This window comes from Monodon monoceros, unplaced genomic scaffold (genome assembly GCF_005190385.1).
Source record: "Monodon monoceros isolate NGI ecotype Baffin Bay Population unplaced genomic scaffold, NGI_Narwhal_1 Super_Scaffold_18, whole genome shotgun sequence".
NCBI lineage: Eukaryota > Metazoa > Chordata > Mammalia > Artiodactyla > Monodontidae > Monodon > Monodon monoceros.
In genome coordinates this window covers 125181277-125207288 of record NW_021703774.1, presented here as the reverse complement: position 1 = coordinate 125207288, position 26012 = coordinate 125181277, and the positions used below count along the sequence as shown (strand labels likewise).

Here is a 26012-nt window from a genome sequence, read left to right as displayed (position 1 = left end):
TCCTGAGTGCCTGCCATTGGACTAGCACGTGGACTCTGGACTTGGGTTACAAAAATGAAAAATGGTCTCTCTTCTCATGGAGCTTAGTGTCCAGAGGGGGAGACAGACATAAACAGTTAATTTGAATACAATAAGCTGGCACTTACTGTGTTTACATTGTGCTCCTTAATTCTTACCCCCATTTTTATTTTACACACAAGAGAATTGAGGCTTGGAGAGGTTAGCAACTTGTCTAAGGTGAATCAGGTAGTAAGTGGTAAAGCTAAGGTGAAAACCCAACTGTGGCTTCACCATTTTGCTCTACTGGTGAAAGCTATAACAGGTGAAAATGGACAAAGATGACTGAGATGACTAAGCACCTCTGCCTGTGGGTGTTAGAGAAACTGGGAGACAAGCGAACACTTGAACTTCGGCTTTGGAGTATGAATAGAAATTTACCAAGGGAAAGAAAAACATCACAGGCAGGAAGCAGCTTGTATAAAAGTATATTTTGCAATTCCTCTGATGGCAAAATTTTTCTTCCCAATTATTCTGGTTTTAATCAATACATTATTTCCATTCCTTGAGAACTTGTCAATGGGGAATCCATCTGAGGATAAAGAATGGGCCAGAAATAGACCCAAATCATGTTGGGTGAAAGGGGCAAGCTGTTATGGAGTTTAAATCGACAGAGGCCCAATACTGGGTCACCCTGGATTGTTTGGTAGCTTTGTTAGGCATTTCCTCTACTTTGTTTAATAAACTATACCTGTCATTCTCAAAGGTCTAGGAAAATTAATAACCTGGAAGGTCCCCTGACACTACCCACAATCATTTTGTAGGAAAAAAGTTACAAATTAACCAAAAAGAATGGGTTTTTTGGCAGCCACAGAGAGAGAGAGAAACTCCGTGTGTTTGCTTTCAGGTGTCAGCTCTAGAGACCACAGATAATTTCCCACTTATATTTTGACTACTTATTATCTAGTTACTAGAAAAGCATGAACCAAACAGATTATTCCTGCCTCTCTCTCCCCACTCTTAAATGTAAAGAATTTGGGACGTTTGGGTTTTCTTAGACCAGTGGTGTTAGTGTTGCAGACACTTTCTGGTGACACCATCTGTATAAAACCTGTTGTTTTCTCCAGAATTCCCTGTATCAGCCAGTGGCACCTGCCATCCTTTTATCCAGCCATTCAGGCTGGAAACCTAGCAGTCATCCTCGATTCCTCCCCCTCCACATACCCCTCCACACTCATGCACTGCCACCCTGTGATCAGTCCCTGAGTCTTGTACAGGCATTCCACTTCCTCTCTATTTTTTGAATCCCTCAAGTCTTTGTGTGTCCCACTGCCACTCATCCAGCCTAAGCCACCATCATTTCTTACTTAGATTCCTAATATAGCCACCTGACTGTACTCTCTGACTTTTGTCTTGTGTCATCTATATCTGTTCTCCATACTGGGCCTTGAGAGGTCTTTGGAAAATGCGAGTCACTCTCCTTCTTAAATACTTCTCTCAGTTCTTAACAAGGCCTGGTATGATCTGACCCTTCAGTCTATGATTTTGCCATATAGGGTTTCATTCATTTTTTCCAAACATAGCTAGCTCTATCTGACCTTAGGGCTTTGCACTGACAGTTACCTGATAAAATAATAATAATGATAGCCAGTATTAATTGATCACTTTGTGTATGTCAGATACTGAGCTAAGCCCTTGAAATACATTCTCATGTAGTAGCCACAACCCTATGAGGCAGGTAGGTAGGTATCATTCATGACATTTTATGGAGAAAGGCTTAGAGAGGTCATGAAGTTTGCCTGAGTTTTTCCTTGCTGTTAAATTAATAAATACCTAATCGATTGAGGCTCATGCCTAGAATTTTGAGGCAAATGATAATCTCAACCAGTATACTGTTGTAGCAAAGTGACTTATACTCAGAAGACCTGGGTTGCAATGCTGGTACTGACCAGCAGTGTGACGTTAGACAAGACAACCTCTGAGAGTCAGTTTTCTTATCTGAAAAATAGAGATCATATTAGTACCTGTCTTATATGACTGTTGTACAGATCAGAGCCAAGCGGAATTCTAGGAACATAGCTGATATCCTATAATGTGTTAAAATGAACATGTGTGTTAGATGAATGAAAATGCTAGAGGTTGCCCCCATGGAGTTGTAGGTTCCCTCATTAAAAGAGGAAGAAATAAGACCCTTGAAAAAGCCTATCTTTAGCTTATTCAGCAGCACTTTTTCATGTTTTCACTTTTATCATCTTGGATAAAATTAGGGATAGTGCAGGATTTACAATGTAATCCTATAATTAAGCATCTAGTAGGCAGGTCAAAACATTTTATACTAAATAGAAATTAAATGCAGCGGAACATTGAACCTTTGAAATCCAAATATTGAAACCTTTAAAAATCCAAATATGTATGTTAAATCATCTAGTTTAATTTAAAATGTTTTGGATTGGCCAAAAAGTTCGTTCGGGTTTTTCTGTAAGCGCTTACAAAAACTCGAAGGAACTTTCTGGCCAACCCAATATTTCAAAATATGTTTACCGAAACAGAATTTTTATATTAAAAAAATTGCAGGATTAAACTCTTCTTTCTGTGTTTGGACCCTGTTCCCAACTCTTTCTGCTGTATTAAAAGAGAATGTAGTGTCACTTCCAGAAGTTGTTTGGTGTGCTACCTGCCCATGGAGAGGAAGTCGCTTGGCGAACTCATTTCCTTCCGCTGTGTTCCTTTAGGTCTCAGAATGCAGTTGGCCCATCAGGCAGGCCCCCAGTCTGCACAACCTCTTTGCTGTGTGTCGGAATATGTATAACTGGCTACTTCAGAATCCCAAAAACGTCTGTGTTGTCCATTGCTTGGTGAGTAACCTTTTCTTGTTGCTGTTCTGGCTATCATTCGTGCTGGTTTGGTTTGGTCAAATACAAATGGCCTTACACAGACTGGTGAACCAGGTAATGCTTAAGTTGAATAAGCATTTCTTAGGAACCCACTTAGGAATTAGGTGATGTGAGGGATATAAAATGAGGGGAAAACTTATTATTCTTGCCCTAAAGCTCGAATACCAGTGGGAGAGGCAGATATGTATACAACCCACATAATACAGGGCCTCTGGAATGTGCTAACTATTATAAAAGAGATAGAAACAAGAGCTGTGTGTGCATAGGCAAAAATGCCATTGAGTTTTGGGTGAATAGAATTGGCATAAGCACACTGGAATATTCTTTTCTTACCTTTATGTTTGAATAAAAATGAAATAAAAAGACATCTATGCCCTTATAAGTAGTCACATAGATTGACTGTATTTTATAGCAATTCCCAGTGGGACTGATGATTTTTCTGACCACTGACTTCCTAGAGTCCCTTTCCCCAACGCTTCCTCTGGAGGGCTCTTGCCTATTGTTTAAAACTCAACTTTAGGTAAAATCTTTTTTGACAATATGGACATTCGAACTATATATCTAAATGTCTTTGGATTTAAGCATTTAATATACTGCATCATCATAGTCTGGTGGCCTGCCTGTTTCCCCACTAGACTGTTAGCATCCTGTGGGCAAGAACTGTGCCTTTTTTACTTTGGAATCCCAGGTATGAAAGATTTTTTTTTTAACACTGTATTTTATTTTTACAAGAGATAAATAAACTGACACCAAGCATTGTAAATGGATGACCACAACAAAAGCAACAATGATTGCAATTACCAAACACAAAACACACTCACACTATGTCATAATATTGACATTCAGTCCAGGAATCCTCCACTCTAACAGCTCCTTTACTTTGCAGTGAAAATTGATTTGTATATTTTTTGCCTGAGTCCTTGTGGGATTTTTGTTTTTTCTATTCAAACAGAAAGTCACAAGGTATGAAAGATTTGAATAAGCGATTGGATATATAAAGAAATGAACACACAAATGAAATCTGAACATAAATACTAGAACTATTCATTGCTTCTATAAACTTCAAGGTGTATTTTTTGCTATAATCTTAGTTGATGATTTTCTCCCTCTTTCTTGAGAGCTAGTTGGCTAAAAGAGGGATGAAAGCTGAGATTTTTTCTTCTTTCCATCTCACATCCCCAAATTCTTGGTAATAAAAGAAGAACACTTGGTGTTTCATAGGCGTTTAATGTGAAAGGCCAAAGGGTTTTCCTTTCAGAGACAGAACAGATTGTATAAAGGACAGATTATTTTTAGAGACTAAGCAGCCTTTAGGTACTTTGGTGATTTTTTTCTTCACTCGAGAACTTTCTAAAAGTTCAGCGAGCCTAGGTCTGGCAGCTTTGTAAGAGAAGATGGCTCGAGAGAGACCAGAGGCTCCCAGTTCTAATGATACAATCATAACAAATAATAACCCAATGAAGAAGAAAAAAGAAGAGACATACAAAGCGTGAAGACCCTATAGCCTGCTCTCTAGGCTTACTGAAAAAGGACATGCATGAGTTGGAAGTCTGCACCAAGTCTTTGGAAGTGGAATTGCAGCTGGAGGTGGGAGCATTTATGTTTATCCTATATATACTGCTGTTTTATTAAAAATAAGCATATATTCATCTTTTAATTAAAAAAACTAAGAAAACTTTTTAAAAGACCTGCATGGCTGATAAAAGTAGAGAACACATATCTAAGAGCCATGAACCTGTTAAAAGAGTGTCAGGAAGACTAAATTCTAAAAAGAATTAAGATTGAGAAAAATGTCTTTCTAAAAAAAACTATCCTTGGAATAAGGACAGCAACAAATGCTGGAGGCACACGGTATAACCTTAAATCCTTTATTCCGTTCCTTCATCGGGGGAACAGATGTCGAGCTAGAAAGGGAGTAACACTGATAATTAAGACAAAGTTGAGAGGTAGGGAGATAGTAAAAGAGCGTCACAGTACTTAAAAATAATCCACTCTCTAGACTTAAATTATGCGACAGAATGCTAAAAGCACTTGGAAAAGCAATTATGGGTTCCTTATGCAGTATGAGGAAACAGGAAGAAGAGTGCCAGTGAAGAAAGGAGAGGAGATTTTTTTTCCAAAAGTTGGAGGAGGTTGATCCTGGAAAGTTACAGGCTGGTGAGCCTGATGGCAATTCAAGGAGAAATTCGAACACAATTTGTGCACAGATGATTTGAAACTCTTAGAAAAAAGGAGTCCACATCGATTCATTATGAACACACATATCAAACCAACTGGACTTTCGGAACAAGATGAATAGGTTAGTAGGGATAGTTTATTGGAGTCCTGCGAGATATTTCCCCATTTCTTATATTCAAGATGGAGAAATTGGGGCTGAATTTTTAGACATTTAGACAACTATTGGCTGAATATTGCTTCCAAAGATAGGTGACTAATGGATCAGCATCCTCCCAGGAAAAGGTTGCATTTGGTTGCCCTTTTATTACAGCTTTGAAAATGTGGAGGCAACCTTCTCAGTTTTCTCAGATGGGTCATTTCCTAGAAACTACCAGTGTGAAATTAAACACAGGGTAAATGTAAAGTCCTGAATTCTGGTTCTAAAAGATTAAGTGTGTTTGTCCGTTAACACATCATTTGAAAAAGAACTAACAGTTTTAGTGAATAGAAAGATCAATAAGAGCTCATGGTGTGATTTAGCATTTAAACTAGTTTAGCCTGGGGTTATGTTAATAAAAGCAGAGGGTTCTTACCACACTAAGGAAGATGATATTTCCTCTCTAGTTTGGTCAGAGCACATCTTATATCTTGCATTTCACATCTGGGCAGCACATTTAAGGCTGTTGTTTTAAAACTGGAGTCTGTTAAGAGGAAGTCCACTGAATGATGATGTCTCTTAAAATGGAACATCAAATGAGGAAGAATTGAAGGGATTGTGTAGTAGTCAGGGTTCTCCAGAGAAACAGAACTGACAGGATATGTGTAGAGATACATATGTAAGAGGAGATTTATTATAGGAATTGGCTCAAGTGATTCTGGAGGCCTAGAAGTCCCACAATCTGCCTCCTGCAAGGTGGAGAACCAGGAAAGCCAGTGGTAACATTTAGTCCATGTTTGAAGCCCTGAGAGCCAAGGGGGCCGCTGGTGTAGGTCTGAAAGCCAAGAGCTCCGATGTCCAAGAACAGGGAGAAGATGGGGGTCCCAGCTCAAGAAGACAAAGAGAATTCTCCCTTCCTTTGCCTTTTTGTTCTATTTGGACCCTCAACAGGTTGGATGATGCCAGCCCACTTTGGTGAGGGTGAATCTCCACTCAGTCTACTGATTCAAATGCTGATCTCTTCCAGAAACGCCCTCACAGACACACCCAGAAATAATGTTTTACCAGCTCTTTGGGCATCTTTTAGTCCAATCAAGTTGTGACATAAAATTATCACAGATTGGGTATGTTTTCAACCTGGAAAATAGAAAAGTTGATGGAGAGGGAGAGTATTTCAGATATGTGAAGGGTTGTCCCAGGGAGAAAGGAGCAGGTTTACACTTTGTCCAGAGAGAAGGAAGAATGAGGATCGTTGAGTGGAATAGACTGCAACTCAGCATGTTCAAGTATAAGGAAGAACTTTGTGAAGTCCGTCCAGAAGCAGGATGCTCCTTGTCATTTAAAGTATTCTAGAAGAAGCTGCTCACCATCTGTCAGGAATGTCATCGCTTGCATTCCTTTACTGAGTGCGGTTGAATCAGGTGAAGCTTCTTTATTTTATATCCATCTAGGAACATAACTTTGGGTAAAATACACGCATCACATATTCCAAAAAGCAGTATTTGCCTAACCTGAGAACTCTTTACCTTCACCCTAAACTGAGAGACCTCAACTATTCTGATCCTACAAGTCCAAAGTTACTTTGAAAACTAGATTATTTTTCAGTAAATATGTACAAATCTAATTTATATTGCTGGGTTTCTTAGGTTAGCAGAGAGTCAGTTGTATCCTAAGAATCCGTCTTCCCTTGCTGCTTTGTGATTTAAATAGCTGGGATAGATTTGGGTTTTCAGGGGAACAGTTTTGAACTGACAGGCACCTGTAGTTAAGATTTCTGTCCTCCACACCCCATGCCCAGACTCCCCACCCTTCACCTCTTTCTTTTAATTGCAAGTTCAGCCACTCTCAGTGTTGAGTGCCTGACCGCTCCATGTTTATGACAAGTTTATACGTTTTCTTTGATAGGATGGACGGGCAGCATCATCAATTCTGGTTGGTGCTATGTTCATTTTCTGTAATCTCTACTCTACTCCTGGCCCAGCTGTTCGATTACTCTACGCAAAGCGACCAGGAATCGGACTTTCGCCATCCCACAGGAGGTAAGGTCAGCTAGATGCAGGGTTGGTGCAGACATGGTCTAATTTGTATCATGTCCCCAAAAAAGGGGAAGAACCTTTTTAGATAATCGATGTATTGTCTTCTCTCTTCGGGCACAGTTTCTTCCTTCTCTTATTTAAACTGCATCTCCTTACTTCCTCTTGGGTTAAAACGCGTCTGATGATAAATTCTGATATTTTCTCTAAAGCTAGCCCTTAACTGATAAATTTAATCTGCTAGATCAAATATTGAGCTAGTGTAAAATGCCCGTAAGCTTTTTCATTTAATAAACACCCCTTTGTCAGCTCTTCGGGGGGAAGTACAGCAGTGTCACTAGATAAAAGCTTTCCTAAATTATGGCAGCATTCTCTTTTGCCAGTTAATGTTTAAAGAATTAACACAGTAAATTTTTATTGTAGGTTAATAATTTATGAGAACAAACTTTCTAGCAAACTGACTGCTTATTGCTTCTGCTGTGGTCGCACCAACAGAATGTCTGTCTTGTGTTTTAGGTACCTGGGCTACATGTGTGACCTCCTAGCAGACAAACCCTACCGCCCTCACTTCAAGCCTCTCACTATTAAGTCGATCACTGTCAGTCCAGTTCCTTTTTTCAACAAACAGAGAAATGGATGTCGCCCTTACTGTGATGTACTGATTGGAGAAACCAAAATATATACAACTTGTGCAGATTTTGAACGAATGAAGTAAGTCATGATACTTTTCTTCATTTCTTCTTGTGAACTGTTCCATTCCTGTGTAAGTTGGATCCTATTCTTCCTTTGAGACTACATTATGAAATGCCTGATATTTTAAAAAATGTTCAATATATAGAAAAGCACAATTAAATCAAGGGATGCCATAGCCCCCCTTCAAATGGTGATACAAACTAAGGGACTAACATGAGCTATAATGAGGGTTCAGACAGTGGTGTAGGGCAGAAGACCTGGACGTTTAAGAAGGAGATGACCTTGATAAGAATTGGTGACGATAATGGAAGAATCAGGAATGAATGAGGTTTCTAGGTGAGCAACTAGGTAGATGGTCATATAATTAAAAAATTATAGAATCTGTAATAAAGAGCAAGTGCCAGTGGGGGGTGGTGGGAGATATGGAAGAAGGGACTAGATGATAACAGAAAATGAAATTAATTTGAAACAGATTGAATTTCAAAATTGGTATAGGAGATACTCACAGAGCATCTCACTGCTGTTTCTATATTGATCTCAGTTAGACTTCTTTGTTCTCTCTCTGTTTTTATCATAAATTTACAGTTAGGGCAAGGTAAATACATCAGGGCTACATGTATTTGGAGAAAACGTTTTCTGCTAATGGGCAATTGATTTATCTAGAAATCAGGATGGGTTGGAGAGAGAGGACCTGGCATAAGACCAGTGGCAGAACCAGTTTGCAGAACCAGTTTGCATCCAGTTGGCACTGGCTGTGCTCCTGACTTTGCTTAAGATAAGAAATGGTTCCTGGGTGCAGGCCTGGGCCAGCAGGTGCCTTGGCCAGAGCCACAGAAGACTGTGCCTGTATACCTGTGTTATTGTGCCAGATTAGACTCTCTTTCAGTGTATGCTTTTGTCTCTGTTTAAAGAGAGTACCGTGTCCAAGATGGAAAAATCTTCATTCCCTTGAGCATCACTGTGCAAGGAGATGTGGTTGTTTCCATGTATCACTTGAGGTCAACCATTGGAAGCCGGCTACAGGCTAAGGTATGGTTTCAGAAAGAATTATGATATAAGCTCAGCTGATCCTTTAATAGGAGTGTACATCACTTTGGGCTTGAGTGACTTCTGGTTTTAGAATCAGAAAAAAACATTTAAAGATTACCTTTGGAAACAACCTAAATGTCCATCGACAGATGAATGGATAAAGAAAATGTGGTAGAGGGACTTCCCTGGTGGCACAGTGGTTAAGACTCCCCCTGTCAATGCAGGGGACACGGGCTCGATCCCTGGTGTGGGAAGATCCCACATGCTGCGGAGCAACTAAGCCTGTGCACCACAACTACTGAGCCTGCACTTTAGGGCCCACGTGCCGCAACTACTGAGCCCGCGTGCCATAGCTACTGAAGCCTGCGCACCTAGAGCCCGTGCTCCGCAACAAGAGAAGCCACCGCAAATGAGAAGCCCACGCACCACAACAAAGAGTAGCCCCCACTCTTGCCACAACTAGAGAAAGCCCATGCACAGCAACGAAGACCCAATTCAGAGAGAAAAAAGAAAAAAATAAAATGTGGTGTATATATGTATATATAAATATATATATAAAAATTCGATTATATATATATATAATGGAATACTACTCAGCCATAAAAAAGAATGAAATAATGCCATTTGCAGCAACATGGATGAACTTAGAGATGATCATACTAAATGAAGTAAGCCAGGAAGAGAAAGACAAATACCATATGATATTACTTATATATGGAATCTAAAGTATGACACAAATGAACTTATCTAAGAGACAGAAATAGACTCACAGACATAGCAAACAGACTTGTGGTTGCCAAGGGGGAGGGAGGTGGGGGAGGGATGGATTGGGAGTTTGGGATTAGCAGAAGCAAACTATTCTATATAGAATGGATAAACAACAAAGTCCTACTGTATAGCATAGGGAACTATGTTCAGTATCCTGTGATAAACCATAATGAAAAAGAATATAAAAAAGAATGTATAAATATGTATAACTGAATCACTTTGCTGTGCAGCAGAAACTGACACAACATTGTAAAGCAACTAGACTTCAATAAAAAAAAGAAAACTGCAGGGCTTCCCTGGTGGCGCAGTGGTTGAGAGTCCGCCTGCCGATGCAGGGGACACGGGTTCGTGCCTGGGTCTGGGAAGATCCCACATGCCGTGGAGCGGCTGGGCCCGTGAGCCATGGCCGCTGAGCCTACGCGTCCGGAGCCTGTGCTCTGCAGCGGGAGAGGCCACAGCAGTGAGAGGCCCGCGTACCGAAAAAAAAAAAAAAAAAAAGAAAACTGCAAAAAAAAGGAAAAGATTACTTACGCCCGTTGCCTTCATTTTACAGGGGAAGAAACTAAGCCTCAGAGGTTTTGACTTGCCCAGATGGTTTTGCCAGAAGATGGAAGCCCAAGAACTAAAGAGCAAACCTTGCTCTTTAGAAACTTGTGCCTTTTCTATAGTGCCCTATTTGGATCGGGGTGAGAGGAGATATTTCTATTGAGGATGAGGGATTAAGTAATCACACTTTTTCAATTTTTAAATTGAGATAGAATTTCCATGACATAAAATTCACCCTGTTGAAGTGTGCGGTACAGTTATTTTTAGTATTTTCAAAGGGTTGTGCAGCACCGCTAATTCCCAAACATTTTCAACACCCGCAAAAGAAACTCTACACCTCTTAGCAGCCACTGTCCATTCCTTTCCTCTTCCTCCATTCCCTAGGCAACCAGGAATCTACTTTCTGTTTCTATGGATTTGCCTATTTTGGACATTTCATATAAATGGAATCATACAATGTACGGTCTTTTGTGACTGGCTTCTTTCACTTAGCCTAATGTTTTCAAGGTTCATCCATGTTGTAGCATATATCAGTACTTCTTTATATACCCAGATAATATTCCATTGTACGGTTATATAGCTTTTATTAATCTCTTCATCATTTGATGAACATTTACATTATTGCCACTGTTTGGATATCACAAATAACGCTACAGGTAATTGTATTTAAAAAAAATTTTATTTATTGAAGTACAGTTGACTTAAAATGTTACTTTTTATAGATTACACACCATACAGAGTTATTATAAAATATTGACTATATTCCCTGTACTATACATTACATCCATGTGACTTATTTATTTATTTTTTATTGGAGTATAATTGCTTTACAGTGTTGTGTTAGTTTCTGCTGTACAATGAAGTGAATCAGCTATATGTATACATATATCCCCTCCCTCTTGGACCTCCCTCCCACCCCCCACCACCCCACCCATCTAGGTCGTCACAGAGCACCGAGCTGATCTCCCTGTGCTATACAGCAGGTTCCCACTAGCTGTCTATTTTACACATGTAGTGTATTTGTTAAACCCAGTCTTCCAATTCATCTCACCCTCCTCTTCCCTCCCCCATGTCAACATGTCCGTTCTCTACATCTACGTCTCTATTCCTGCCCTATAAATAGGTTCAAAAAAAGAAATATAGATCAGTGGTACAGGATAGAAAGCCCAGGGATAAACCCACGGACATATAGTCACCTAATTTATGACAAAGGAGGCCAGAATAGACAATGGAGAAAAGACAGCCTCTTCAATAAGTGGTGCTGGGAAAACTGGACAGCTATATGTAAAAGAATGAAATTAGAACACTCCCTAGCACCATACACAAAAATAAACTCAAAATGGAGTAAAGACCTAAATGTAAGACTGGACACTATAAAACTCTTAGAGGAAAATGTAGGAAAAACGCTCTTTGTCGTAAACCACAGCAAGATCTTTTTTGACCCACATCCTAGGGTAATGAAAATAAAACCAAAAATAAACAAATGGGACCTAATGAAATTTAAAAGCTTTTGCACAGCAAAGGAAACCATAAACAAGATGAGAAGACAACCCTCAGAGTGGGGGAAAATATTTGCAAATGAAGCAGTGGACAAAGGATAAAAATCCAAAATATACAAACAGCGCATGGAGCTTAATATCAAAAACACAGACAACCCAATTAAAAATTGGGCGGATGACTTATTTTATAGCTGGCAATTTGTGCCTCTTAATCCCCTTCACCTGTTTCACCCTTCTCCCCGTGACAACCACTAGTTCGTGCCATGTGTCTGTGAGTCTGTTTCTGTTTTGTTATGTTCATTTGTTTTCAGAGTCCACATATAAGTAAAGCATACAGTATTTACCTCTGTCTGACTTAACTTCACTAGGTATAACACCCTCCAGGTCTATGCATTGTGTTGCAAGTGGCAAGATTTCGTTCTTTTTTATGGCTGAGTAATAACCATATATTACATCTTCTTTATCCATTCATCTGTCAGTGGGCCCTTAGGTTGCTTCCATATCTTGGCTGTTGTGAATAATGCTGCTATGAACTCAATGTTTAAAAAAAAAAAACCACACAATTTAAAAATGGGCAGAAGACCTAAATAGGCCTTTTTTCCCAAAGAAGACATACAGATGGCCAACAGACACATGCAAAGATGCTCAACATCACTAATCATCAGGGAAATGCAAATCAAAACCACAGTGAGTTATCACCTCACACCCATCAGAATGGCTATTGTCAAAAAGACAAGAAATAACAAGTGTTATTATGGCAAAGGTGTGGAGAAAAGGGCACCCTAGTACACTGTTGGGGGGGGGATGTAAATTGCTAAACCAATATGGAAAACAGTATGGAGTCCCCCCGCCCCCTCGCCCAAATTAAAAGTAGAACTACCACATGATCCTGCAATATCACTCCTGGTTATCTATCTGAAGAAAATGAAAACACTAATTCGAAAAGGTATATGCACCCTAATGTTCATAGCAAGTAATTGTATTTTAATTCATTAAATATTTGCTAAGTACATACTCTGTGCCGGTCATTGCCTAGGGGTTTAGGATTGACAAGAGTAAAACTGTATCTCTGCCTTTAAGGAGCTCAGGGGAAACTCACACATGTACACATATCCACTACCATTGTAGAGGTAGGATGAGATGTCATAATGGGAGCAGTTTGTTTTATCCAGTGGTGGTTCAGAAAGGCTACAGAGGATGTGACCTTTCAAGGTGGTCCTTGAAGGATGAGTTCATCAGGTTGGAGCAGGGGCATCCTGGACAGAAGGAATGGGATGAGTCAAAGTATTGCAAGGTGTAAGAACATAGGGCATTAGCAGATAAAGGAATGGCTTGCCAAGGCAGAGTTCGTGGAGAGGAGAGGCTAGAAATGAACCTGGGTCAGCTCCAAATGAGGAAGTTATTTAATATTCATAGAAAACAAAGACGCAGATATAGAAACAGTTGATGGTTTATGACTCCCCCAGACATAATCTTTTGATCTGATTCCCTTTTCAGTGGTTGATTGTAATGTGCTTCTCTTGTACTTTTAGGTGACCAACACTCAGATATTCCAGCTTCAGTTTCATACTGGATTCATTCCACTGGACACAACAGTCTTAAAGTTCACCAAGTGAGTGCTACTTGGGCCAAAATCCCTTATCAATCCAAGCAGCTGTGAAATGCTAGGAGTCAAGTGCTAAAGGCTCATTAGTGCCATGCTGCAGCTTCCCCCCAAATCCTGTGCTTCAGAGCTGTAGCGTGTGGCTTAGCAACATACAGAGGCTGGTTGCATTTTATAACTTTCAGTTGGGTGTGATTTGTCCTAAACACAAGTGGATCAGACTTCAAATTGAAAGGTCTGAAATACCATTTGAGGGAACGAGAGTGAACAAAGAGGGAACAAAGTTTCAGTACTGTGATCCTTTGCATCTGTGTATCCCTTTGTGTTTTGCAACATGGAAGGCAGTGGAATCAGCAGTATGATATGAGCAATGACCAGTCAGAATGGATGCCAGGCCACAGCACTGAAGCAGGGTCCTGGGGGACCCCCTGCACCAAAGATTATAGCACCCTTAGTTGCTATTATTAAAGTGTGGCCTAGAGAACTCAAGGGAGTGGCTGAAGGTGGGGTGATAGGTGGGAGTTGCTGGGGTCAGCTTAGGAGTAGACATTCAAGAGCTCAAGGTGGTAGCTCTGGGCTTATTTCACTATTTTAACAACTGATTTGGTCCTGCCAGTGCTTACTGTCTGGATATATCTGCCCTGCTATCTAGAATGCTTTCACATGCAGTAGTATTTAAATTCTATGGGCAGGCATTATTTTCCTCTTTTCTCTAGATAAGGAAACTGAGACTCAGAAAAGTAAAGTCTCTTATCTGGTTAATTGTTGATTTTTCCCTAGAAATGCGTCTCAGAGTGAAACTAAGAATCAATCTACAATGGTTTCTGTGCCGAACATCATACTGGTTCCATTGTTTTTCACTAATCTTATTCTTTTAAATCTCTATTTAGGCCCGAGTTGGATGCATGTGATGTACCAGAAAAATATCCTCAGCTATTTCAGGTGACTCTGGATGTAGAACTACAGCCCCATGACAAAGTGATAGACTTAACCCCCCCATGGGAACATTACTGCACAAAAGATGTCAACCCCAACATCCTCTTCTCTTCTCACCAGGAGCATCAAGATACTCTGGTCTTAGGAGGTATGAGTCACCTGGTGGTTTTGTTTTCAGGACGAAGCCTCTGTGTGATTTCTCACATTGACTTATTTCCTGTGTTTCCTTGATGTCTTTTGTCTTATAGGACAGGCTCCAATAGACATCCCTCCAGACAACCCCAGACATTTTGGGCAAGGTGGCTTCTTTTCCACTCTCTGTTGGCAAGGTACTTCTAAGCATTTCTTCCAAGTTACATGGTTAGGTGGTTAAGTTATGTGGTTCTTGTATATATAAAGAGGATTCGTCCTCGAAGCAGCCTGAAGTAAAGCAGCATTATTTAGAAGTCATCCATCTAGGGTCTTCTTTGTTTCACATTCTTCCTGCTCATTCCTTTTCCAAATCAGGAGCTTCCCTACTTTGAACTCCATGGATGCTCTTAGATTGATGCAAAAGGCCATTTTAAGTTGAACTTTATCTTTTCTATCTATGCAGTGCTTTGGATCACATCTTTCCTGGATTTATGGATAATCATGATATTTTCTAGGTTCTCCCTTTACACTGCTGACACACAAAGAAATTAACAAAGGACTCTATCTCCTGCCCTTAAAAATATAAAATCTGGCATACTACTCCACCCACCCCGCCCAGGGCTCTAACCACTAGCAGGGCAGAGGTGAGCTTCCCCTGGGACAGGGAAGGCAAACACTTTGCCTACATATCTCTGCTACTTGCTTTAACAACCTTGGCAGAAATTGGGCTCGATCACAATATCCTTTTTTGCCAAACCTGGAGATGTGTTTAGAATCCTTCCCGATGTGACACTTCAGACTGCTACCGTTAGTAGACTAGCATTGGCATTCTGATCGATACCCATTCGCCATCCTTTTTAGAGTTTGCTGAGGTTAACTGCAAAGTTCAATGTAGAATTCCATGGTAAGGACTTTCTTAAGAAAAGGGTAGGAAACTGGCTTTGGTGATAGTGTACTTAAAATCCTCTTGATTGACCTTCCTTTGCCACGTAAACATAAGACAGTATTCCCATTGCCTACACAGAGTTTTCCATGTTTGATAAAAAAATTGTTCATAGCATTCCTTTGAATCGAAGTCTTGCTTTCAGAATTTTCTACTGAGAAATGGGACCAATAACATTTAAAAAATTGGAAAACCCAGTGAAATCTAGATAGCAGGTAGATTTCCCAACCCCCTCTTAGTTTCACCTATATCTTTCTTCCTCACATAAGGGCTTTTAAGAAAACTTTACTTTTACTCTCCACTGCTATTTTAGTAAGTAATTTAGAAATCATTCTTATCAGGCTATAAAATAGGTTAAGCACATGTGCACAATCTTTTATCTGAACCCAGCAGAGCCAGATGGGTTTAGGAATGCAGAATTCTTTGCAAGTTAGAAAGATGATACGGTACATAAACTGCATATTACTTAGAACCCCCAGTGGCATCTCAGACAATGTGTTATCAAACATGTTAAAATGTCTGTAGTGAAACATAACTCATAACCCTGAGTGAAATCAATGAAGACTATAAATAACTTTCATGTCAGTCCCAGTCAGATTTTTCCACCAGTTTAGGGAAACCTTTCCTTTTTCATAGCTTTTTGCATTTCAGAACTGGGGATGAGGGATGTGGATCTGTACTTGATTTGGAACGTGGATCCATCTGACAGTAGATAACAAAGTTCGAAAGAGGGATCTGTTTCAAGGAGGGCCTGGAAAGTCACTTACCAGCCTCTGCATTCCTTCCCCAGAAGAGGCCCCATTTTATGCAGAAAGTATCTCCTCCTGGGTTGGTGTAAGGACCAACCTAAGGACCATCCTAAGCAGAGCCGTTCCCTCTATTCACTTATTAGGTGTGGGCTTCACTTCTGCTCCAGACTGTGGGAAAAGACCTTGCTTTTGGCTGCAGGCCACATGGAGAAGAAGAAGTGAGAGGAGGCAGCAGGGGACTAGGATATAATGTTTTTTTTGAAGCACCGAGCACAGTGCTGGGAAAAAGAAGAAGATGATGATCATAGTAGTAATTATAATAAAAACCACTTAAGTACTACTTCCTATTGATCTGAGCACGTTCCATATATCATCTCATGTAATTTTCACAATAGTCAATGTGAGCTAGGTTCTATTTATTACTCCCATTTTGCTGAGGAGAAAACCAAGGCACAGAGAAGTAAAGTCACTTTCTCAGTGTCAGAGAGCCAGTAAGTAGCAGAGATGAGATTCAAACTCAGGCTGATTCTAGAGTTCTTGCTCTTCACTCCTATGCTATACTGCCTCTCAGATGCTCAACAAGTAGTCATTGAATGTAATGTGAAATACATCCAGGTTTTCCATTGGTAAGGGTCATTGAATGTAATGTGAAATACATCCAGGTTTTCCATTGGTAAGGGTCTGAAAGCATTGTGTGTTTTTCAGGCTTCTCTTTCTGAAGTTATGTACATAGACGCTAACAGAAAACAATAATGCTGTGGCTGGTAGCTAACTGTTTCCTGGCATAATGGCCTTCCTTAGATCAGAAATCGGAGAAATCATTCTGTGAGGAGGACCACGCTGCCCTAGTGAATCAGGAAAGTGAGCAGTCGGATGATGAACTTCTGACCCTTTCCAGCCCACATGGCAATGCCAATGGCGACAAACCTCATGGAGCCAGGAAGCCCAGCAAAAAGCAGCAGGAGCCGGCTGCCCCTCCACCCACTGAGGACGTGGACCTTCTGGGTCTAGAAGGGTCTGCAGTGAGTAAGAACTTCTCTTCACCGGCGGCTCCTCCCACCAATTCCGAACTTCTGAGTGACCTGTTTGGGGGTGGAGGTGCAGCCGGCCCTGCCCGCGCCGGACAGTCAGGGGTGGACGACGTGTTTCATCCGAGTGGACCTACATCTACCCAGTCAACACCGCACCGGTCCACCGCCTCCACCTCTGCGTCTCCAACACTGAGAGTAGGAGAAGGTAATTTTTTTTCATGTTGCGCTGTACATCTCAGTGTTGAATTATAACTTTGGGGCCAAGCAGGTGGAATCGAACTTTCCTAATAATCTAGACTTCTCTGATCTCCCTAGTAGTCCCCAAAAGGTCTGTATCTTCATCTCAGTGGGGACCACAAGAGGAAATAGAAATATTGTCCATTTTGGTAGGACAGTCTAAGAATGAATATTTGAACTTGTCACCCTTACTTTAACTTTTTTTTCAGGGCTTTAGTCCCTGAGCTGCTTTAGTTATTTCTGCTCGGAGATGTAGATTGATGAATTGTTAAAGTAACAGGTACTATTTGTGGGCTACTTACTATTTGCCAAACATGGAGTTGGACCCTAACCATAAATTCAGTCTTTATAAAAACACAGTAAATAGGTGCTATTATCTCCATGTTATAGTTGAGGAAATAGAGGCTTAGGGTCAAATTAGTAGCATACTTTTATACAGCTAGTCCTAGGGTCCAAAACCAGGCCATTTGACTCCAGAGCTTTCCCTCAGTTTTCCTGTAATGCCTTCCTGGAATTGTAGTTTTCTGAATACACTTTGGCTGTGCAGAGAAGTACTTGCTTACTTGAAGATACACTTAAGGGACTGCTGCCAGCGGCACAGCTGGCAGAGCAGAGCAGTTGGTGCCAGATACAGAGTCTGAGCCCCATGAGGCTCAGTCAGCTTCACTCTGCTCATTGCCACAGACTCAACCCTTTCTGTGACTGGTCACCCACAATTCTTTAACATTGGCGAGACAGTGGAGTTGGGTAAGCAGAGGTCCATTATACCTTCTAAAGAACTAGCTGCCCTTGTTATCATCCCCCATTAACCAAGATGACATCACATTAGGAAGAGTAAAGAGGAGTGTCTCCACTCTCCAGGCATGTGGTAACCTTTAGGAACTTGCTTTCCCAGGATCATCCTTCACTTCTCAGAAGGCTTTGGGCTGGTCTTGATTTATGGTGGTTCAACTGGAGCCATTCTTTACATGAGTGAGTTTCAGAATCATGGACTGTAGATGCTGAGGCTCACGTTCCTACATTAGTTATTGATGGAGCCACAGTGTGAAGCCAGGTGCCCTGAATCCCAGGCTATTTCCTCTACCCTTCAGCAGTTCTTACTCACCACAGTGAACAAAAGCTCTGTCAGGAAAAGAAGTCCCCAGGATCCAAGGTAGCATAGTACTCAATGGTCATGTTTTTAAGACCACGTACCTTATGTGACTTCCACTGATTTAATTCATCATAGTCCCAGGCAGGTAGTTATGTTCCAGAGTCAGATCTAGAGGGGACCTTTCAGACATTAGTTAAATCTGTGCCTCAGGTTATAGACAATGAAATTGAGGCCAGCTGTATTAATTGACTTGTCAAAGGATACACAGCTGGTTAGTGCCAATCCAGATCTGGAATTCAGGTATTCTGTCCTCCAAGAGGAAGTAGAAAGAACACTGAGTCCAGAGTTAAAGGCTTGGATTTGAATGTCAGGACTGACACTTACCTATTTGTGTAGGCTTATTAAAAAACCTTAATCTTCTTAGCTGTAAAATGGGGAAATACTTACCTATCAGCATTGTGGTAAAGACTAAATTTTAGCTCTTGTCTTGTGTTGGGAAGTTCACTTTTAGTTATTAGAGAATGTTGCTAATTTAACATAAGTTGATATTAAAAGTATACCAACTAATAGTGAAAAGATTTTAGCTTCCTCTACTAGTTGACTTCAAACTTAGGTGTAGAAGAATTAACCCAATGTCCTCTTCCAGTTACGCTATAAATCTCAGTATTCTCATTTTATAGAAGGGATAAAGTTTTGTAAGTATTAAATGAGGTAAGGGATATACATCGTGTAACAGAGTGCCTGACATATCATTGATTCATTGCTGCTACACAAGGCTCGTCTGCTACCCAGCAGATCTTAGGAGAGCATTATGCCAATGACGTCATGGCTGAACACATATTAACTCATATATCCTACCTGGGTTTTGAGAGTGGAATTTATTCATTAACTTGTTTGATTCTAGTTGTGTATTCCTAGAATAGGTCACTCTCACTCCAGGAAGAGCCCATTAGCTTGATACTTACAAATTAGGAAGTGACATCTTACTACAGGGAGCTAAAGGGAATTTTGTCCCTTGACCAATAATGAGAAATTAAAGCCCAATTATATACATGCCACTCTGCGTGGTTTTCATCACATTCACTTCACACCTGTGAGGAATGTGAGATGCCTTTGGGAAATTCCTGGAATTTGGAATCAGAAAACTTGAACATGAGTCCAGCCTTATCATTTGCTTGACATTGGGCAAGAAACTTGGCTCTCTGAACCTCAGTTTTGTTGTCTGTGGAATGAAGATAATATCGCTTCTATCTGACAGGGAGATATTAAGGATCAGCTGAGGTATTCTTTATGAAAGACAATGGTAAACCCTGAAGAAATGATACAGTATCAATATTATTGCATTTTTGCTAGAAACCTCAGCTGCCACTTTGTTCTAGTATCCTTGGTTCATTCACAGACTTTTTCTCATTTCACTACATCTGCATCTAGTTTCTGGCAAGTTGTTGACAGGCAATGCTTCAGAAATATTTTAGCTTCACAGGACAAGGTATGATAAGAGTTCAGTTTTTGTCATGCTCAGTTTCTTCCCTTTTTAACTTTCAGTGAGCCAGAGACCACTAAGAACACAAACAAAACTAAACAAAACCTGGTCAACGAGGTTTTCTATTGTTCACCTTAATATCAGGGCCCCTCGCCTGGTTTTGGTCCACGAATTCACTGAATATGAGCACAGTGCATTCATTGGGCGTCTCCTATGGTCCGGGCATTGTTTCACCACTCATCTATTAGTCTGTAAGCTTGGCTGACCTATTTATGTTATTAAGACGCCCGAAGGCCCAAGGGGGCCCTTGCTTATAGTGTTTATGGTTCATCCAACAGGTAAATCCAGAGTTCTCCTTTGTCCACAAAGAAGGGATTATTCATGTGTGGTCAGAAATCCTTGGGATCCATTGTTAACCCTGGAGGAAGTTATAAGGATAGGATGGGTCTGTAGAACAGCCTGTGAGGCAGGCATCATCCTGATTTTTCAAGTATTTGGCCTACAGCCTTGTAAGAGTGACAGCTCTTCAGTAGTTGTTGAATGGGTGAACTCATAGGACAAAGAAATACCTTTCTCCTCTTGTTTTCTAGGTGCCACCTTTGACCCATTTGGAGCACCTGCTAAACCATCAGGTCAGGATTTGCTGGGTTCTTTTCTGAATACAGCCAGTGCTTCCAGTGACCCCTTTCTTCAGCCTACAAGAAGCCCTTCACCTACAGTGCATGGTAAGGAAGTATTTTATATTGTGTTCAGTGGAGCATGGTTTTCCACAGATAGCAGGAGGTGCTCAGATATAAAAGCACCCTGTAGGTGGTTTTTTTCTGGTTTTTGTTTTTTTGGAAAGCTACATAATGCATCTCTCTTTTGAAAATTAACAGTTCACATTAACATATTAAAAGCTCTGAGATATTTTACAGTAAAGAAGTCTACTTAACTTTGTTTTACTCAGCTTTCCTAAAATTTAATTTGGAATTTTTTTTTTTTTACATTAGAGCTACATGCACAGAATTATAGGACATCATTAATTGTAGCACATATCTTTGTTTTATGTACTATTAAGAAAGAAAAAAAACACTACCACTTTTAGTTGATTGGAAGGTGCATACTAGTTGAAGTCTTTGAAATGTGAAAAAATGAGTCCTAGGTTAATAAAAGGTGATATGATGAGCATTTCACAAAATTAGTATTCCACAAAACAGTTTAGAATACAATATCCTGGTATATTAGACTAGCTCTAATATGAAACCACTAACCACACTTGGCTTTTGAGCACTGGAGATGTGGCCAGTCTGATTTAAGTGTAAAGTGCATACCAGATTTCAAAACTCAGTACAAAAAAAAGTAGAATATCTTATTAATATTTTTATATTTGTCACTTGATATAATTTTTTGAATATATTGGGTTAAATAAAATATTTTGTTAAAATTAATTTTACTAGTGTCTTTTTACCTTTCTTAATGTCACTACTAGAAAAGTTTTAAATTATACATGGCCCACATTATATTTCTGTGTTAGAGGCTTAGGTTGTGTAGAAAGAATCGTAATCACATCCATTTGTAAGAGCGAAAAGGTATCACTTAGGTAACACTGATTAAAACCAAAGCTCTTCAGTGAAGGACAGATGACTTTGAGCTGGAAAACTGAAGCTCATTCCTGATGTTGAAGGATATTGAACATCATTGGCCTCAACCTAGAGGACGATGTATTTGTTGTTGAAGGCACCCTGAGTCCCCTTGGAGAATGCGGTCCAGTCATCAGCTTGACTTCATGGAAGCCATGCAAATGCAAAAGGAAGATGAGTTGTGCAACACTGGTCAAACTGTAACGACCGAAAAGGAGAAAGCAGTCCAAGAACAACCTTTATGGGTGATTTCCTGTTGATCTTAAATCTCAAACTATTTGAAGTGGGTCCACAGGACAACATACAAGAAATTCACCTCTGACCTTTGAGTAGTGCCCACTTAAAAGAATCTCCTGATTGGAAGTTGGCTACCCTGAGAGGCAAGATGCAGGCAGATAGATTAAAGCTGTTGTTTTTGTTCACTTATTTGAAGTGTAGGTTACGTCATTGCTCAAAATTTCCGTGCCTCAATCAGCATGGAAGCCAAAGTCCTTGAAATGGCCTATGTAGGCCCTTTGTGCTCTAGCACCCAGGGCTGTGACCTCCTTTCCCATTCTCTCCCTCTTGCTCACTCCATTCCAGCCACACTGGCCTCTCTGTTGTTGCACTGGGTGTCCCCTCTTCCCAAGACATTGGCATAGCTAATTCCTTCACCTCTTTGGTCTTTACTCAGCTGTCAGCTTCTCGAAGGGGTTTACTCTGACTGCCCCATTTCACATTAAAACCCATCCTCCTGCTTCTCTGCATTTTCCTTTCCATTGTACTTGCCAACTTTAATATACTCAATAATTTACTTATGTGTTGTTTATTTTTGTTGTCTTTCTCTCCCCACTAGAACATGAGCTCACAAAGGCAGGGATTTTTGTTCGTTTTGTTTATGAATGTTTCTGTAGTGCCTAGAAGAGTTGGCACACGGTAGGTTTTATCTATCTGTCTTTCCATATAATATATAAATATAAAATGAATTGTAACTTTTTCCTATCTAAGTCTCTTCGATGCATAATGATAATGTTAGTAAGGTTATATATTTTCCTGACTTTAATACTTTGAATTTACTGTTTTCATATGAGTACTACCTTTTATGTCCCATGGGTATGGGTGTTCATACTTTGGCATGGCAGTAGTGGACTCAATTCTGTCTTGTGAGCATGTTAGAAGATGTTTATAACTCAGTTTCAGACAGTTAGCACTCCTTCGTTTTGTGGCTACACTGCTTATTTTGATCTGTGCCATGCTAGTGAGTGAAAGAATTTTCCACTATCCTTGATGAGAAGGGAATTACTCCACTGTTAGTGGGTCAGTTGCATCCTCTTCATATACAGGTGAGACTCAGGTGTCATTTTGGGAGGTCAGATTGCCCACCTTGGATTTCTACAAGGCACCGTCAATCTCTTCTGAGAATCAAGAAATATTGCCTTTGAGTTTTACAAATATTTATTGAATATCTACTCTGAAGAGATTAATCATTTGGGGCACAATTTGAGAAGAAAAACTAAACAAGTAACCATACTAAAAGGCAAAAGAGAAGTTTAAAATATTGGGTAATTACTGGTTCATTTGTTTATTCCTTTCTCTCCAGCAGATTTTAAGTTTCTTAAGGAGAGGTACTGTGTCCTTAAGCTCTCTGTTCTCTAGTGTGGTGCCTTATGTGTGGTAGGTGGTAAGGATTTGAGGGTTTGATTAGTAATAAGGTTGAAGTACTAATTCCTAGTTCTGCATCCTAGTTAAGATGTAAGACTAAGGTTAGAGTTTACAGGAAATCAAAGAGCAAATGTTAGTAAAATTGTCTAATTTCTACCTCAGTTTTCATGGATTACTATGGAAAAAGGGAAGGGGAGAACTAAAAGGGAAGAACTGTTATTTTTGATAATGGCATGTTCTATTTAACTCAATGATGGGAAGGTACACAATGTCTTGGTTCGTACTAAGCAAACAAAATAGGTAAATGTAAGGCTTGGTAACGCTAATCTTGGTCCTTTGATGATCCTTTTGGTGGCGGTGGGGGAGTGTGTGTTGTATCTTAAATCCTACTTGCAAAGTTATTTTAGTATTTGTGTTGTACTCACTGATTTAATGAACAGAACCTAGAAGAGTCTTAGAAAGAAATTCTGTCTTATGGCATCCTATTTCTTATTTGAATTTTATAGATGTAGAAAAAAACTTACTCTACCAGTGTGTACTCCTCTAATATATCCCATTCTCTTTAGCTGAACATTTCTTTTAAATTCTACATTTGGAACTTCGAGAAGGGTCAGAATGATCTATTTTGAAGCTGCAGTGAGTTTTTTTTTGAGTGACAGTATATACATACCTGACACCAGCATGGTGGGTGGTATCTAGTCAGTCCCCAGTACATGTTCTGATTGACTCATCATTCTCCATTCATGTCACAGCGGAGGAGAAAACAAAATTTCAGTTCTAAGTTGCCCGTGCCTCTCGTACACTTGTTAATGCCAATTCAAGGCAAATTGAGCTTAAGTTTCATTTCACTATTTTTAATTGCCAGCCGACTTTGTGTTAAGTGTAGAGATGGGACACACAAAGATGAATAAGATAATTTTCACAGTTCACAGAAACTCACAGTTTATTGGAGACAGACATATGCACCGTTATAATTCAAAGTGTAATTATGAGGTAAAATAAAAGTGAGCCAAAGAAGGAACAGAGACAGTTTATGGCTTCTACCGGTGCTCATGTAAGTAACCATAGATGAAGGCACAAAATAACAGTGTTGCAGAATGTGGGGAGAGCTCAGAGGGGGAGTTGAATCACCTGGGACCTGGACAGGTCATGAGGCCTCATGAGAGGGAGAGCATTTTCCTGTGTGAATTCAGAAAAGTAGATTCTTTTTTTTTTTTTTACATTTTTATTGGAGTATAATTGCTTTACAATGGTGTGTTAGTTTCTGCTCTATAACAAAGCGAATCAGCCATACATATACACATGTCCCCATATCTCTTCCCTCTTGCATCTCCCTCCCTCCCACCCTGCCTATCCCACCCCTCTAGGTGGTCACAAAGCACCGAGCTGATCTCCCTGTGCTATGCGGCTGCTTCCCACTAGCTATCTACCTTACGTTTGGTAGTGTATAACAGAAAAGTGGATTCTGAGCTATGTTGTCCTGATTCTTTTTCTTCTCCTCATTTGCAGCTTCTAGTACACCTGCTGTGAACATTCAGCCAGATGTTTCAGGAGGTTGGGACTGGCATACTAAACCAGGTAATGGTCAGCAGTTTAATTTTGTGCACATTTAACCGGTTGCCGAAGCATAATCCTTTACCCAAGATGAAGTGAGTACGTACAGAGTGTTAAGCCCACCTAAGAAAGTTCCTAAAGGCTCACAGTCTGGCGGAGCTTTTCACATTGCCCTTGATGGCATGGTTGTGCTGCATGTTATATGGTATTTAACTTGTCTAAGTCTCATTTGCTAAATGCCTTGACAATAAATTGAGTTAGACAAATCTGGGTTTATATCTAACTCAACCATTTAGAAGCTCTTGGATTTTTTACAAGTCTTAACTTCAGTTTTCTTATCTGTAAAATGGGGTTCCTAATTCTTGTTCCACACAGTTAAGTGAAATAACTTATGTGAGATTTTCTGGCATAGAGTAGGTGTTGCATAATCTGAATGGTTTTCTTTCTTCACAGAGGACTTGTTTTCAGGCTGGATTTGTCTATAATAAATACATTCTCTTTCTGATGGCTAGTATTGTATTTCTTGAGAGCCATCTTGTGTGATTGTGTTCCTGATGCTGTGCAAGTTACACACACACACACACACGCTATATGTTTATCACAGAACTGTCTAAAGCAGTTGCTGTTTCTTTATCTAACCAATGAGAAAATATTGAAGTTAAGCAACATGCCAAAGGTCACTCAGCTAGGAAGTGGCAGAACCGGAATTCAGGCCTGACTCCAAATCCCATAGGAAAGAATGAAGTCAGGTGACATGTGAGATAAATGCTAGACGTAGTAGTTTGCAGGGATGGCCAGGAAACGATGTATGCTTTCTCTGTTCCCTGTTTCTGCTCCAGGCCGCTACTCACTTACTAGTCAGGGAAATAAGTCTAGCAACTCCTAACACATTTGCAAACCCTGTCCTAATTTGCCTTTAGAGACAAGGTGAGCAGTAGCTCTGGATTTCTGAATTTCAGAATTCAGCCTTGGACAACTAACTCATTTTCAATGACCTTATTATTTTTTTCAGGAGGTTTTGGAATGGGAAGCAAGTCAGCTGCCACCAGCCCAACAGGCTCGTTGCATGGTACTCCCACCCATCAAAACAAACCCCGGACTCTGGATCCTTTTGCCGACCTTGGGACATTAGGTATAAATGTAGCAGGTTAAGATACAAATAACATTTACTTATGGCTACCAAGCCTCAAATCTAAATCTTTGGTGTTAAAATAA

General features: G+C 40.1%; 1 protein-coding gene across 1 annotated transcript in view; it reads left to right on the top strand.

Moving 5' to 3' along the window:
* DNAJC6 (DnaJ heat shock protein family (Hsp40) member C6) overlaps positions 1 to 26012 on the top strand; it is a 45509-nt gene that overhangs the window by 8096 nt on the left and 11401 nt on the right. Inside the window, exons 4-14 of the mRNA XM_029226891.1 lie at positions 2730 to 2852; positions 7111 to 7244; positions 7755 to 7949; positions 8843 to 8960; positions 13306 to 13385; positions 14267 to 14460; positions 14561 to 14641; positions 16938 to 17372; positions 20571 to 20705; positions 24753 to 24821; positions 25810 to 25929. Coding sequence (XP_029082724.1) covers positions 2730 to 2852; positions 7111 to 7244; positions 7755 to 7949; positions 8843 to 8960; positions 13306 to 13385; positions 14267 to 14460; positions 14561 to 14641; positions 16938 to 17372; positions 20571 to 20705; positions 24753 to 24821; positions 25810 to 25929 — 1684 coding nt within the window. The remainder of the gene's footprint in view (positions 1 to 2729; positions 2853 to 7110; positions 7245 to 7754; positions 7950 to 8842; positions 8961 to 13305; positions 13386 to 14266; positions 14461 to 14560; positions 14642 to 16937; positions 17373 to 20570; positions 20706 to 24752; positions 24822 to 25809; positions 25930 to 26012) is intronic.